The 15,142-nt window shown below is 40.7% G+C and overlaps 1 protein-coding gene across 5 annotated transcripts; it reads left to right on the plus strand.

Moving 5' to 3' along the window:
• The first annotated feature begins 71 nt into the window (after positions 1–71).
• tnnt3a (troponin T type 3a (skeletal, fast)) lies at positions 72–14,184 on the plus strand. 5 transcript variants are annotated; one of them, XM_051073124.1, is made up of 13 exons: positions 2,470–2,631; positions 4,588–4,628; positions 4,790–4,800; positions 8,565–8,583; positions 8,717–8,762; positions 8,858–8,974; positions 9,124–9,201; positions 9,329–9,442; positions 9,559–9,671; positions 10,252–10,342; positions 11,277–11,317; positions 11,922–11,962; positions 13,861–14,184. In XM_051073124.1, exons 2-13 carry the CDS (start codon positions 4,609–4,611, stop codon positions 14,067–14,069), a joined length of 900 nt encoding a protein of 299 aa, XP_050929081.1. In that variant the 5' UTR covers positions 2,470–2,631; positions 4,588–4,608; the 3' UTR covers positions 14,070–14,184. The 5 variants fall into 5 exon arrangements, with proteins under 5 accessions (XP_050929080.1, XP_050929082.1, XP_050929083.1 ...); XM_018704669.2 differs by lacking the exon at positions 11,922–11,962 and having other exon boundaries at positions 2,472–2,631; XM_051073123.1 differs by lacking the exons at positions 2,470–2,631; positions 4,588–4,628; positions 4,790–4,800 and adding an exon at positions 72–126.
• Positions 14,185–15,142: the final 958 nt, after the last annotated feature.

A 15,142-nucleotide genomic window follows, 5' to 3' on the forward strand; every position in this document is an offset into this window, starting at 1 on the left:
GTGAGCTGCTCAGAGTGACAGCAACGTCGCCCTGACAGCAGAGCGAGGCGAGGTTGAGACGCAGCACGGACAGGCCACGGGACCTTATGTTTCACCACCCCAGGGCTCTAAAAGTCGGGGCCGAGGGCCACCCAGGGGTCCTTTAAAGATGTACCCAAGATCCAACAGGGGGCTCCACGTGTGCTCAGAAAAATGAGAAGGGGTTTAATTTCAAATGATTTGAATTCCATAGAGATTATCCTAATTTAGGGAATCTTGATGGGATTAAGGTGGTACCAAATCAGGTTTCAAGTAGGTTCTAAACATCCTGGGGTAGTTCTTGGGATGTTTGGTGGGGGTATGGGGGCTCATGATATTGATTAGAGGTCTGTCATTGATCTTTTAGCAGGTTTTAAGTATTCTTTAGGTTGCTCTAAAGGTCATTTGACGTGTTGTTCTACCATGTTGGAAATCAAGCTTGGTTGTCAGTACATGTTGTGACAGAAACAAAGAAGTAAAGAACTATAAACCCTGGAACCTTTCTCAGTCAACCAATCACTGAGTGAAGTGGGTGTGAATGTTGGATTGTTGGTTCCCATCCAATCCAATTTGACTGTCCAACAAGTTCATCTGAAGTCGCATACTGAAAGGAATTCCCTCAAAGCTGCAGCTCTTGAGGGTTTTATAGGGATCCTCAGTGGAGTTTGTAATGCCATGTTCATGTCATAATGGAGTTACTGTAACTTTTAACTGGCATACAAGTAAACATCCGAAGCAAACAAAACAAAGGTTTGGTGTGATTTGGATGCATTGGGCATTTCTTATAGTTTTTGGGGGAGGGGGTTCCATGGGTTCTTCAGGAGGTTGTAGGGTTCAGGCATTCACAAAAAGATGAGACGCCTAGATGCCTTTGAGGGGATTCCAGGAACTTTTGGGTTGTGGTTCAAGGAGTTCTTGATACAGTTCCAGGGCATCCTTAAGGGAGTTTATGCAGTGCTTGAGAAAGGAGGCACTAGCATTTGAGGAAGACCCTTGTAAGGAGTTTGTGGGGTCTCAGAAGATTTTAGGCTTCTTTATGTGGTCACAAGGATCTTTGGAGGGTTGCTATTGTTCCTTCATGAGTCCCTTGACAGTATCTCTTGTGCTTAGGTGGGGTTTCATAAGTATTTCTACGGGTTCCAGTAGTCCTTTAGATGGCTTATGGGGTTCTTGGGAGGTTTTGTGTGATTCAGGGGTGCTTTCAGGAGATCTTAAGTGAGTTCCAGGTATTTTAGAGGGCATTCATGGGGTTCAGATGGTGTAATCGAAGATTTTAGTCCTTCATATTGTCTCTTGGGGTTCCAGTGGTCCTTGAGGGGGCCTTAGGGGTTTTTCTAGGGTGTCCAGGGGTCCATGAGAGGACTATATTTTTATTTGCAGGGTTTTCCTTGTGGAGTTTAATTTGACTCTACTGAATTTCACACAAGATTTGTGTTTTAGTGTTCATCAAGCATTAGAGTGCAGACACTTCAGTTCAACTGTAATTCAACAACAACAAATCAAACAGGAGGTCTTTGGCCTGAGGTTTGTCTATTTGTGTTTCAGTGACATGAAAACATTTGACACTCCCACATTTGTGTGTCATAGAACCTCTGTTCTTAACTTTGTCATTGTAGCACCCTCTGGAGGAAATCAGGAGATCATTCAGGATCCCAGAGACGTTTGAGACTGACGATCACATCACGGATCCAACCTATAAATTAAACAGCTGAATGATTCATGCTGCAGCTTGTTTAGACTTAGAGTTGAACTGAACTGAGAGACATTAGTAACAGATCAAACTGATCCTGTGGATGGATTTTAATGAGATAGATTCACACAAAAAGAAACCTTACATTAATAAGTACAAGACTTCACATATTACACAATTCAGTAAGTTTACAGAAAATCTTGAGAAAAGTCAAGCTGTCACATACAGCACAAAATGTTCACATTTATCCTTTAATTTTCCATAAAGTGAGGAACTACAAACTGACGGGAAGAGGATGGACTGTGTAATATCTCAGTTGTTGTTGTTGTCTAATGTTGTTCTTGCATGTTTATAGGACCTGCATGGTGTAAATCTGTCTGAGGTATATTCACTGATTACTGGGGATACTACTTTTGTTCATCTGGTTAGTTATTACAAACCAGGGAGTCAGAGGCCCAAATCAAAAGATGGATCAACATGTTGGATTTATTCAGGTTCTTGTCCTCCTTAAACCATGTTGTACATTATGTTTAGAGGTTCAGAAACAGCACCTGCCTCTCCTCCCTGACGTCCAACTCTCCTCTCGCTCTCAGATGAAATTTGCTTGCCTAATGCAGCTGCCCAAGAATAGCAACCTGGGGGCGTCTTGGCTGCCCCCTTCTCCAAACTTGAGCCTCCCTCCTTAGCATTCGACCCTTCCATCTCCTTATTGAGTGCCAGCGGTGGGAGGAGGGGGGACCGAAGTCACGGACCCTGCCCCACGGCAGGCCCGACCTCGCCTCCAGGCCGGCTCCTCGGCCAATGGGGAGGCTGAGCGGATCGAGTGTCACTATAACAGAAGGACATAATCAGCGCGGTAAGTTTGCAGAACCTTACAGCCTGTCTCGGCCAGCAGGGAGCTCGCTTCTTTCAGCTTTTCTGAGGTAAGGAAGAGGGGAGAGAGAATGAGAGTGTGAGTGGTAGAGAGGATAGGAAGCTCAAGTGCAATGTCCCACAAATGTCACCCAAACTGAGGACAGCTGAATCCACATGTTTTAAAATCACTGTCACGACTAGCAGAGTCTGTTGCCGAGGTCAGGGGCCACAGGGTCCAGTTGTGGTCGAATAACAGACAGATAGTGGATCACATAGGAAATGGCTCCGTCTGAAGCGTGTGATGTTTTTGTGTTAGAGCTTAGTGGCAAAAAATCTAGTTTGTGTAGTTTGTGTTGCATTGATGTTTACTGACACCTTTTCTGGTTACCCTAGAATGAGCTAAAGAAATCTGATTTTTTTTGTTGTTGTTGTAAGCACGTAAAAACCGTAAAATTGAGATTTAAAGGTTTAAAAGGTTCAGAGGTTCTTGCAGGGTCAGCAGCTGTTATCTTCCAGGACTTTGTTGTTGTTTTTGTGCCCGTTTGGTCCGAGTCCAGAGACCCAACGGAGGTTCATACCTGAGGGATTTACAGATGGCTTAAAGCCTTTGAAGCAGCTTTCCGCTTCAGGAGACAGAAGATGATACTAATGAGTTATGTAACATCATAAGAGCAGCAGCAATGAATCCTGATGTTGTTTTGCGATATTTAAACTTGCCTTGACATTAAGGTTGCCTTGGATGCAGGTTTTCTCTGTTTATTGGTTTGATCTTTTAGTTGATGTCTCATTAGTGAGGCTGTAAATGAATATGGTATGCATGTACGTTAAAGTGCACATAGCATGAGGATAAACACTTTAACATCTTGAACAGGAGCCAAAAAACTCCAGACTGGATGTGAAGGAATCATCTAAATTTGGATTTTGTTTTTCCCCAACACCAATATTACATAATGGTGTAAAGACTTTGAAAACAAAGTTGGAATTTACTAGACTCAAAGAGCAAATTTATATGAGGAAACCATGCATTAGACCTTTAGCCTTCACGGCTGCCTCTCAGGGTTTATTTTAATTCTTGAGCAAAGAGGCCTTGGTCAGCAGGGAGCCTCAGGAAGATGATTGAAGGAACCATGTGAGAGCGAAACAGCCAGATAAGGAAATGAAGGTGGAATTATGGGTAGTGGTCCAGGGGAAGGAACCCAATCTTCAACATCGGGTCCACTGAAACCAGATCTGGGACCTGTGCAGCTGTCTGTTGGAAATAGCTGTGATGTCGGGACGCCTTCATGGTGGCCTCATGCTAATGAGGCTAATGGGCAACTAATCCAAAATCTAATCACCAGTAGATTAAACTATGAGTAAATTCAGGTCATGTGTGTTTGTCATTGCAGGATTTTGATCAGATACTACATCCAGTCTGAAATTTCACAACTGAATTCCAACGTTATCGTATCTTGAAAATGATTTTAGACATGACAGAATTTGACTTTAACACTTCTGAAGCCAAATGGATGGAGTGATGTGAGAGGGCAGGAGGTTGACATTTACCACAACTCCGATGGAGCTTTCTCTTTTTTGTCTTCCAATATTAATCTTCTCTCAGCGGTTGAAAACAGACCATTGGCATAAATCTATGTTTGGCTCCCTTCTCACTTATCATCAGTGAAGCAGATTCAGGACAGAGGCTCAGATTTCAGTCCAAAGTCTTCATGCTAATTATAAACTGAAGATGTTTGGATCTAGTGAATTTTGGGAATGTTTCAAAGACAAAAAATCAATGACGAGGAGCTAAAAAGACTGAGGAACTGAATGTTTTGAAATGAGTCTACATAAAGAATATATATATTTTTGTGTCATTTTTACCGTGGGGGCAAAATATGTGCAAGCAAGCAGGTGGGGTTTGGTCAGGGTGGGGCAGGAGATATTTAAGACATCTGCAACTTAATCCTGAGCTATTAATACAGCAGGGTGCTCAGTTTATCCTTGCAGAACTGACTTGAAGTTCCTCTCTTCTCTCTTGCTTCCAGGTTGCAAAGTCCACTGTCACCATGTCTGACACAGAGGAAGTGTAAGTCCATTCAGATTTTAATTCTCAAATTATATTTTTAAGAAAGCTTACATTTAAGGTCCACTTGCTAGCATGTTTCCAAAGTCAAGCATGAATTCAAGATTAATTTTGAATAGCTTTATTAAAGCTAAATCAGAATTTCTTTGCTTTCTGTGTTGCAGCGGGGTCGAGGGTAAGTAGCATCATTTTTTGTTCATCTTACAAAAACATTAAATCCCCAATATTTAGGTCCAGGTACAGCCCGGAGTTCCATGCTAAATCCCAGTATTATTTCTGATTCTTGCCTAACTGACTTTCCATCCCCCTGTAGAGAGTTATTTTGCACTGGACAAATTCATATGTTTGCAGGTTTGGCTTGACTCCTCCAGATTCAAGTTGTGCAAATAATGCCCTCTCTTTTATGAGCAAATCTGCACATTTATTTTCCTCCCGCTGTGGCATGGTTGCAGGCACAACGTTGGCAACAGGACAGTGTTGAATACAATGTAAATCTGAACGTATAAAACCTAAGTCTTCACTGATCTATTGCCAATGTGTCCTGCAGCTTTGCATGTCTATCTGCAACTGTGCAGTCCTCCTGAGCTGAACACACTTTCGGATGAAACAAACAGCGACTTTCTTGAAGTTTTAAAGCCACTTCAAAGTCCCGCCTGATCGCTGTGGTCAGCCCAGGAGGACTGTGTTGTGTATGCTTAGCATGGATCCCCAGTGTACCCAGGTTTTGCTTTAATATTCTGTCAAAAATGGGTACAAACGGGATCTTTTGATAATGTTCTTCTGCTCCTTTCTTTCTCGGATGGACGTGAAGAATACGATGGTAAGACGCAGCCTTCAGACTCCGGATGATAAGTCTCATGTCACTGATACTAATTTGTCAGTCACTTTTGAAGACGTGTGTTCTTACCTTCACATATACTTTTTTGTGGCATGCTTGGTTAACACTAACGCTCTTTGAAATTATATGAAACGACACGGGTTAGAATTGTAGACGGCATCAGGACAGAATCTGTATCTTTTTGTGTTCGATCACAGAGTTGCAGTGCAGGTATTTCCAGGAATCAATCACATTTCATCCATCATGACTGACCATCAATGACTGACATTTTCCCTCCTTTAACTGCTTGCTGTCTCACCTGCTTTAGCACCATCTGGTGGCAGTTCCCCCAAACTGCCCCCCCCCATGAACCTCCTCATGTCTCACATCTTCCCCACTTTTTCATCTACTCACCTCACCTTCCACCTCTTTCCCTTTTTTCCCGCTTCCATTAACCCTCTCACCGCCCTTCCTCTCCCCTGGTGACTCGCTGCATGTTGTGTAGCTGTAGCAGAGGAGGTAGTAGAGGAAGTAGAGGTGGCCCCTGAGGCGGCCCCTGAGCCAGAGCCAGAGCCAGAACCAGAGCCAGAGCCAGAGCCAGAACCAGTGGTAGAACCAGAGCCAGAGCCAGAACCAGAACCAGAGCCTGAGCCTGAGCCTGAAGGTATGTGGCATGGAGGGGGGTAGGGGGTATTCTATCATCCTTTCCCAGGCGACAGGTGCGCTCCCAATGGCTAGAGCCAGCCAGACAGACCCCACTAATCCTGATCTGCACACATGTTCACCATGTCTGCTAATGCTAACGCTACCTTCCTTTCACCTCTGGACAAAGTCAAGGACAGTCCATTTATGCAGCACTCATAAGGCCACAAGTTGGATGTGATTAAATTTATGAAAATAAAAACAAACATTCAGATGATATTACCCAAAGCATTTTACAATTACAGTGTGACTAATATTTGAAGGCCGATATTTTTATACTGATGTTGTGAGCCAAAGTTCTGCCCCACATCTTCATTAGCTTCTGTTCTGTTAGCTCCTTGCTCCATTAGCTTACTGTATCTTTAGCTTCCTGTTCCGTTAGCTTTCCATTTTCAAATCATTTTCTGATAATAACTTTGTGAAAAATCACTCATTCAATAAACAATCTCTCTCTGAACTAATTAGGTAAATGTGTCTGCTAACACATTAGCACACATATACAGGTATTAGTCAGAAGTTATTAGTATCCTAAAGTATAGATTTAAACCTTTTAGAAATCCAAAGCTGAGATCATTTTAAGCTTTAAATAAAAATATCTCTCGTTGATATTGTAGTTTCGTAGCTAACTTAATTATTTTTATATATAAAGAAAACATATTCAAAGAAAAGAAAAAAAAATTGCCAAGTTGTTCTTAACTATAGAGACCTGCAAATAAACAGAAAATGCTAGCTAATGATTAGCAAGTAATTAGCCTCCTATGCTGTATGCTAAAAGGTTAGCATTCACAGAGGACAAGTAGAGATTGTCCACTACAAACATGGAAGTTATTTGTGGGCTTTAATTCTAAGAAAATACAAATATTGGCCTCTTTTATCAGTCTAACCCTACTGATACTATTGAGCCACATGTACTCCAAGTACTTGTATTTGGTGTACATGGTTGCGTTTTCATTATCATTATTATTTCATTCATCATCTGACATCAGATTAAATATAAACTATATCTTCAGCTGCTTCTTTTACTGCTCAGCATGAATATATATATATATATGTTTATTTAAGTTAATGGATATCACTGTCACATCTTTACGCTCAAATGCTGGTGGGAGAGTCCCCCAAGTCAGTGTTGCATTCATGTGCTAATTTGTCAAAAAATACAATTCAAAAAAGACGATTTGACGTAATGCACGGCCCGAGGCAACGTAAAGCTGACATCTAATGTTAAATGAACTATTATTTTCTCCACATTCGACTTTCTGAAACATCAAATGGCACATGAACGCAGGGTTAAATGTTAAAGGTGAAACTGTGGCTTCAACAAACCAAACCAAGACTTTATGTGAGCATAAATTCTCAAAAACAGTTTTGTTTTCAGCAAAACTTTTCATGCTTGCATTTTACCTGACTTTACTGCCTTTATTTATTCATTGACTTATTTGAGAATTTATGGTGATTAAAAATTCCTCTTCATCTCTGAGTGAGTTGCTAGAGATGCTGAAGCTGCAGCAGCCATAGTCTCCGTAGTCTGGATGTGTTTAGCTGTATGGATGTACAGTTTGTGCGCCTGCTAACGCTGTTGTCTATTCTGCTTTTGTTTTCGATGCTTGCTGCATGCAGAGGCCGTTGAAGAGGAAGGTATGTTGATTTTTACAAAACTTCTGACGAATCTGAAATCTGTCATTCTGGTTTTGGACGGACCACAGTGTGGTCTGACGTCTGTACTCGGGGGAAACGTCTGCTGTCCACAAAATTTCTGTCCAAATTTTTATCTGTCTGTCAAAGAATTCCAGGAGCGCTGCCCAATTGGCACTGAGAGTTTGAAATCCAAATTTGTATCCGATAAAGAACGCACATTTTAAAATGTTAAAAAGTGAGTTTTGAGATGAATTAAAGCTGCTAGTGGAGACAAAGGGTGAAAGAATATGATGCTAACACGTGCTTTACTGCACAGCGACCCCACCGTTACACTCTTGCTATGCCACTCGTCATTTGCATGGCATGGAGCCGCCAGAATCTGGGTTAAAAACAAAACAAAGAAGTGGGGAAAATGATTTTGTCTTTGCTTGTGTAAAACTGTTTTGGGGTCAAGCCAAAATAGAAAAAGAAAGAAAGAAAGAAAGGTAAATAATAAGAGTACAAAACTGTTGTCACTGCAGATTCACAAAACTTCATAATCCTGTTGATTCTGTTTTTTAATATGTGAAGATTTCATGTGTTTGCTCTTATTTACTTGTCTTTTCTAACCCTAACTTAAAAACTGATAAAGGCTACACTTCTGATTCATAATCTTAATCTAATCTTTCACATAGAGCCAAAACCATACATTTTAATCCATGTAAAGCCTGAGAGAATGTGAATAATCTGCTTTGTTTCTAACCCAATGAAATGTACTTGTCCCCTCTTCATTTCCTAACCTGCAGAGGAGAAGCCAAAATTCAAGTAAGTTTCTTTCTCATGTAATCTGACCTCAGATTATCTGTCGATGTTTTAATCTGTTGAAATTCACAAAAAAAGAGCAGCATTATAATCAGAGATGTGCCAGCGCATTTAAGACCCAAACGCTCTCCCGTAGGCCCACCGCTCCAAAGATCCCAGACGGTGAGAAAGTGGACTTTGATGTAAGTCGACCTGACGTGAAGGATTTCTGCTGATTTTGTGTTTTGTGTGGTAATCTCTCCGCTGAGTGTCGTTTCTGTTCCTCTGCCCCCTGCAGGACATCCAGAAGAAGCGTCAGAACAAGGATCTGATCGAGCTGCAGGCCCTGATCGATGCTCACTTTGAGTGCAGGAAGAAGGAGGAGGAGGAGCTGATCGCCCTCAAGGAGAGAATTGTGAGTTACCACACACATGTAGCTCGCAGCTTAAATCACAGTTTTTTAAGAGGTTAAAAAAGCCTGAATGTTCTATTTGCTTTTCCACCTCACTGTGTAACTCTGTCAGATAAAACACGACGCCATGTTTGTTGCTTCCTGTCCTGCAGGAGAAGCGTCGCGCTGAGAGGGCCGAGCAGCAGAGGGTCCGTGCTGAGAAGGAAAAGGAGCGCCAGGCCAGACGTGAGGTTCGTGGTTTCATCGCAGTTTATTCATCATCAGTTATTTAACCAGTAAAATATGACTCGTTAAACTTTGTGTTTCCTGTGGATCTGGCTCGGAGGTCTCACTCTGATGTGTTTCTTCGTGAACCAGGAGGAGAGGCGGATCAAGGAGGAGGCTGACGCCAAGAAGAAGGCAGATGAGGAGGCCAAGAAGAAGTCGGCTCTGTCCAGCATGGGCTCCAACTACAGCAGTCACCTGCAGAGAGTCAGTACACTCTCACAGATCATCCACAGTCACAACAGTAGTAGTAGTAGTAGTAGTGGTAGTAGTACTGTGTTTTCCGGACAGCTGTTAACGTGTACTGTGTCTGTGGTGAACAGGCCGACCAGAAGAGAGGAGGAAAGAAGGAGACTGAGAGAGAGAAGAAGAAGAAGATCCTGGCCGCCAGGCGCAAGGCACTCAACATCGACCATCTGAACGAGGACAAGCTGAAGTACGACCCCACACTGACCTCTGACCTCTGACCTTCACCCAAACACTTCTCATTGTTCAGTCTACATTTATACACACACAGAATCACTGAAGTCATTTTCACACCTTTCAAACATTTCACTCTCATTTAAATAACTTTATTTTCAATAGTTTTGAATTATTGGTTCGACAGGTTGAGAAAGGTAATTCTGGGTAATGATGGTAGATTATTAGAAACCAAATAATAACCAATGGATCAAAAATAATCAACAGTTTCAGCGCTATGTAAAATAATCCAAACGATCTCCACCTTTACTAAGTACAAGAGTAAAAAACTGCTTTTAATCTTAACATTCTAAAGACGTTTTTCTAATTATACATGCTTTACCTTTTCAATGCAGCACTTGTACTTGTAATAGAGTATTTTTACAGTGTGGTATTAGTACTTTCACTTCAGCATAGTATCTGAATACTTCCTCCATCACTGGTCAGGGTTGAAAAGAATAGTGGGACAAATCAGCTTCTTCTTTTCTTAGACCATCAGCTGTTTGTTTGTTTGTTTGTTTGTCTGTTGTGAATTTTTCCTGTCGTTCCTCCTGCAGGGATAAGATCAATGAGCTGCATGAATGGATGTGCCAGCTGGAGTCTGAGAAGTTCGACCACATGGAGAGACTGAAGAGGCAGAAGTACGAGGTGAGAGTTCGATCCCGTCGTCGTCACATCGTAACGTCCACTGTGTTTAAAAGGCTTTTTTATACATTTATTCAGAATTCAGTAGTTTGAAATACATCATGAAATTCCCATTTTTAAAACAGGACTGTGGGTCAGAGAGAACATTAATATTAATAATGATAATGATAATAATAATAATAATAATCATAGTCTTGCTCAAATCTGTTTGTATTCTGTTAACCTGATTTACATACTAACAGGTTCAACAGGTTCAAGAACACAAACCTAGAGGAACACATCTTGGGATGAGATTTTGCATTTTACAATTTATTTTTTGCAATTTATTCAGCATTTTTAACTGGTTAGATTTAATTTAATATTTCAGAAAACATTTGGATAATTTCATGTTAGATAATTTCATGTTAAAAATAAGTGTATTTTTTATTCCTCATTTTGCATTTTCTGGTTTCATTCCCATCTTTGCAGACGGGTTTATGAACCTTTTTATTTAAACATTTAAAACTAAAAAAAGAATGTGCTTTTTAGTTTGGTTGTTTGCTTAAATTTAATTTGTTCCTTTTTATTTAAATTACCTATTTATAGTTTATAAAATTAAAAATATTTACAGAAAGTACGCAGAACGATTTAAAACGTTAATCCACAGGTTTGTCTCGGGGTACGTACGTCCTTCCTCTACTCTCATACATCTGAATTTTCATTTTATTCTGATCTGTTGTTTTGGATTGAACAGATTTTTACCTTCTGATTTATTTATCTCAATGATATTAAATTTGACTTTACATCATAGTAAATGGTGCAGGGTAAACTACGGAAACTATACTGGTTTTGTTCCTTGTCATTGGTTTTTGATGCCGTCGTCCCGAGACGACCGTCCAGCTGAGCGTCCCGTCACATCTGGATTTGAACCCTTGATATGCTCTTTGGTTTCCTCCAGGTTACAACCCTGCGTAAGAGAGTGGAGGAGCTCAGTAAATTGTAAGTAGAGCTGAGCAGGGCGTCTGCTCACTGGCTTCAGGCTCGCTGCATGTTAGCATGAAGGAAGGTCAGAGAGTCCCAGAGCGCCTCCTCTGGTCGAGAGAGGAGATGACACACCACAGAGAAAACGGAGGGAGAAGCGAAGGGTTTGTTTCCAAAAGTAAAGATCAAACTCTTCACTTTTAAGCAGATAAATGATTTAAAGTGGATGTAAAGGTGGTGTTTGGTGACTGGGAAGCTCAGTCAGGTGTCAGACAGGTAAGTAACAGACTGTGTTGAGGTTTCAGAGCCAAGCTAAAGCTGAATGTCTCTGAACTGCTGTATCTACACTTCTTTGTGGGAAACTATGGCGGGTGTTTTAATGTAAAAATGATCAGAAAATCACAATCAGGTGCAAAAATTCAGGACAAGAAGTTCTAACTCAAATCAAGTGAAAGATAATACACTGATCATACGCACGCCTCCCTGTCCTGGTTTCCCATGATGCCTCAGCTTGCAGCTTTTCAGCCCGTGGAGCCCGTTGAAGAAGAGAAAGGGAGTTCGGTTTCCTCGGTGGTAAACGTGTCCTGGTGTAAGTTAAAGCTGCTGCTGTGTCATTTTTCAGGTGCTCACGTACAGGAATCGCATTGATGAGTTGCAGAAGCAGTAAGTACTGTCGCTGCTGCGTTCACTGACACCCAGTAATCCCAAAAACGTGACTCCGTTTAACTCCAAACTTGTCTGGGTGAATGTCACAATCCTCTTCCTTCAGTAAGACATAACTGTTGTAACATTCAAGACAGTTGATGTCAGTTTATGGCAGGAAACCGTTGGTTTATAGGGTTAGACACATCAGGCCCATGTATCATCTGTTAAAATCAATCAGATACTGACCAGTGTTTTCCATTATAGAGAGAGTCCGTTGTTAAAACTGCTTCATTCTTCAGTTGTAGTCTACTTTCAAACCAGCAGCAGAAATCTGACATTTTGAAATCCATATTTAAGAGTTTCTAAGGCTGAGCTGAGACCTTCATCTCTTTATCTCACAATAGTTTTCATTTATGCTGATTCAAACAAGCCATAAACAAACCAACTCCTCACTAACACTAATTGTTCATTGAGTGTTTGGTCTCAAAACCCCGCCAAACTGTCTGGAAATCAACACCGCCGCAGAAGACCAGCCGAAAATTTGTCTGAAAATTCACGACAGCAGCAGTTTGTCATCAGGAAAGTGACACCACCAGCCATTTGTGAATATCAGCAGGTTAGAGTTTTAGGCATTAAAACATTGTCAAATGCTAATAGGTTGCAACTTCAATATTTTACTTTTTGTTTAATTTGAAGAAAAGCTAGTGTCATTTAGAATGGTTATCAGGCTTGGTAGCCACCTAATGAAGCTGCAGGCTAATACTGTAGCTAACAGAGAAAACTTTTAGCTAACGTGGAAAACTTTGTTAGCTACTTTTTTCTACAGCTAATAGAACCGCAGGGTAATCATGTAAGCTAAGTCATGCTAACTAGCCAATGCAGAAAAAATTGTTAGCTAACGAAGATAATAATGTTAGCTATTTAGCAAACTCTTTTTTAACAGCTAATAGTAGGGTGACAGTTTTTATTTTATTCAGCCTGAAAGATTGTTCAGCTGATTTATTCAAAAAAGTAAGCTGATGATTTGTCTATTTATGGTAACCAAATGATTTTAGCAATCTTTGCCCACAGATTTCCAAACCAATATTTTTCTCTGCTTCCTGTTTGGCTCCGTACTTCATTGTCTGTCTTGTCTCTCTAAGATCTCATACATTCTGTGTGTTTCTGTTTTACTGTTGCCTTTGCACAATACTTTTCATTTTAACTGTAAACATACTGATATCATTCAGTGTCAGTATGTGAGGAACGTTCCCTGGTGTTCTCTGAAAAAGGATGGATCCTGTTCAACATTTAAACTGGCATCCTTTTTCATTGTGGAGATCAGAGTCCTCCTCTTTGTACTGACCAGGTTACTTCACCGTGAGCCATTACAACAGTAGCTGTAAAGATATTCATATTAAACTAACATATGTTGGACTCCGTAATGATTCAGCCTGTACAGGTAAGTGCTGCATGAGTTTGTCACTGATTCCCATCTGTCTGAATGAGGACTTAAACATGCCAACAGCGACAGCTGACATGATGTTGCAGGCTGGAAATGTATCTTGTCTGACATTTTGCAAGTTGTCCAACATCTGATAGCATCCGATGAGATAAGAGGCAGAATCAGCGATAGTCTGGGTTGGTTTCCATGTGAATTAGCATTTCGTTAGCAAAGTCTGCGATAAAACTACACCAAGTAAAACATTCTCAAGTTTCAAACTAAACCTTTGTTTATCTCTCGTAGATTTGTTTAGCTTAGTTTGTTTTTCACATTTTTTAAAGAAGTATATTTTCTGAGAAGATTTTGGACGACATGCTAACAGACATGCTAACGCAAAGTTTCCACCTGCATGGCTGTCAGTTGCCCCTCAAATCATTTGATAACAACCCAAAGTTCTGAGACGTGTCCCATTTTTTGGTTTTTCGTATTACAGCAGCAAGAAGGGAGCCGCCGCCCGCCGCAGAAAGTAGACTGGCCTGCCCTGCCGCTGCTCAGAAACCAAACTGCGATCGTCTCGGACACACGCCTGATGAAGCAACGCACACTGTGGCGAAGGTCGTAGCTCAGAAGAAACAAGCAAAGCTGAGGTTTACCCTGCAGTTAACAACCCACGTCCTCAAACATGCAACCAGGAGCTTTTAGCTGCTGTTCTATAGGAATAAAAAACTACTGAAAACTTGATTCGCCATCACGCTTCCTCACCCTCGACTGTTTGGTTCTCAGTATTTTTGTAAATAAAGTGTGACTCTTCAAGCCATGTCTGTAGATCTGTTGTTATTCAGAAATCAATAAAGTTACGTGTTTTTAGTCGTGTAATTTTAAAGTTCTTTGTTCAGCACTGTTTTCAAACTGCAGCGTTGAATTTGGTGTTTAAGGATGTAGTTATAAGCAGTTGTAGGTATTTTAACCATTGGCTGATTCATCAGCACGAAGTCTCAAAATCTCTTGATTTTATCCAAATACTCTAAAGAGTGAGGTACATTTTATTATATGTACTGAACCTTTGAATGATTTGGTGCAGTGATTGAATAAGGACAAATATTGGCAATAACGTTTTAGTTGCAAAACACGAATGTTTTTGAAAATTACATCCAGAAGACAAGTAACATCACTTAAAAGGTTTAATACAAAAACATGTTACAGGCGTCGGAAAACTACCTGCCTCATGAACTGGTTAATGAGTGTGAGATATATTCATTATTCTTTATTCAAAGTGTTTTTAGAGACTTGAATCAAACAATCTTTCGAAGTCTACCCACTCTGATGATTCACCACCCAATTGAGAAAACAGGAGACAGGTGTAGCTGTTGATTAGGAGCACCTGAAAGCAGGTGTATAAAACCCAGCAGAGTTGCTGGCTGCTCTGTTTGGTAGTCATAATGATTGAAGCTGGGGGTCAGATTTTTTTAATTTTAGACCATTTGAACTTTAGAAAGAAGGTTCTAATCAGTGTGGGGCTCTTTCACCTTGTACAACCTGTTTTTATCTCAAGAATAAATGTTTTTTGGTTGATCTTTACTAAGTTAGCAACATGGAAGACTACTGGGAGTAAAAACCAACATTAAGTGTCTGACTGAGGAGTTTCTCCACCATGAATCTCCACAACAGCTTCAGTGGATCGTGGTGGGACCTTTTCTCCCAGCAGACATTTTGGCGTGCGACAGAAAGCACAGGTGTAAATAATAAAATAAATGAATAAACTCCATTTTAGAAAA

The sequence above is a fragment of the Lates calcarifer genome, linkage group LG10 (genome assembly GCF_001640805.2).
Source record: "Lates calcarifer isolate ASB-BC8 linkage group LG10, TLL_Latcal_v3, whole genome shotgun sequence".
NCBI lineage: Eukaryota > Metazoa > Chordata > Actinopteri > Centropomidae > Lates > Lates calcarifer.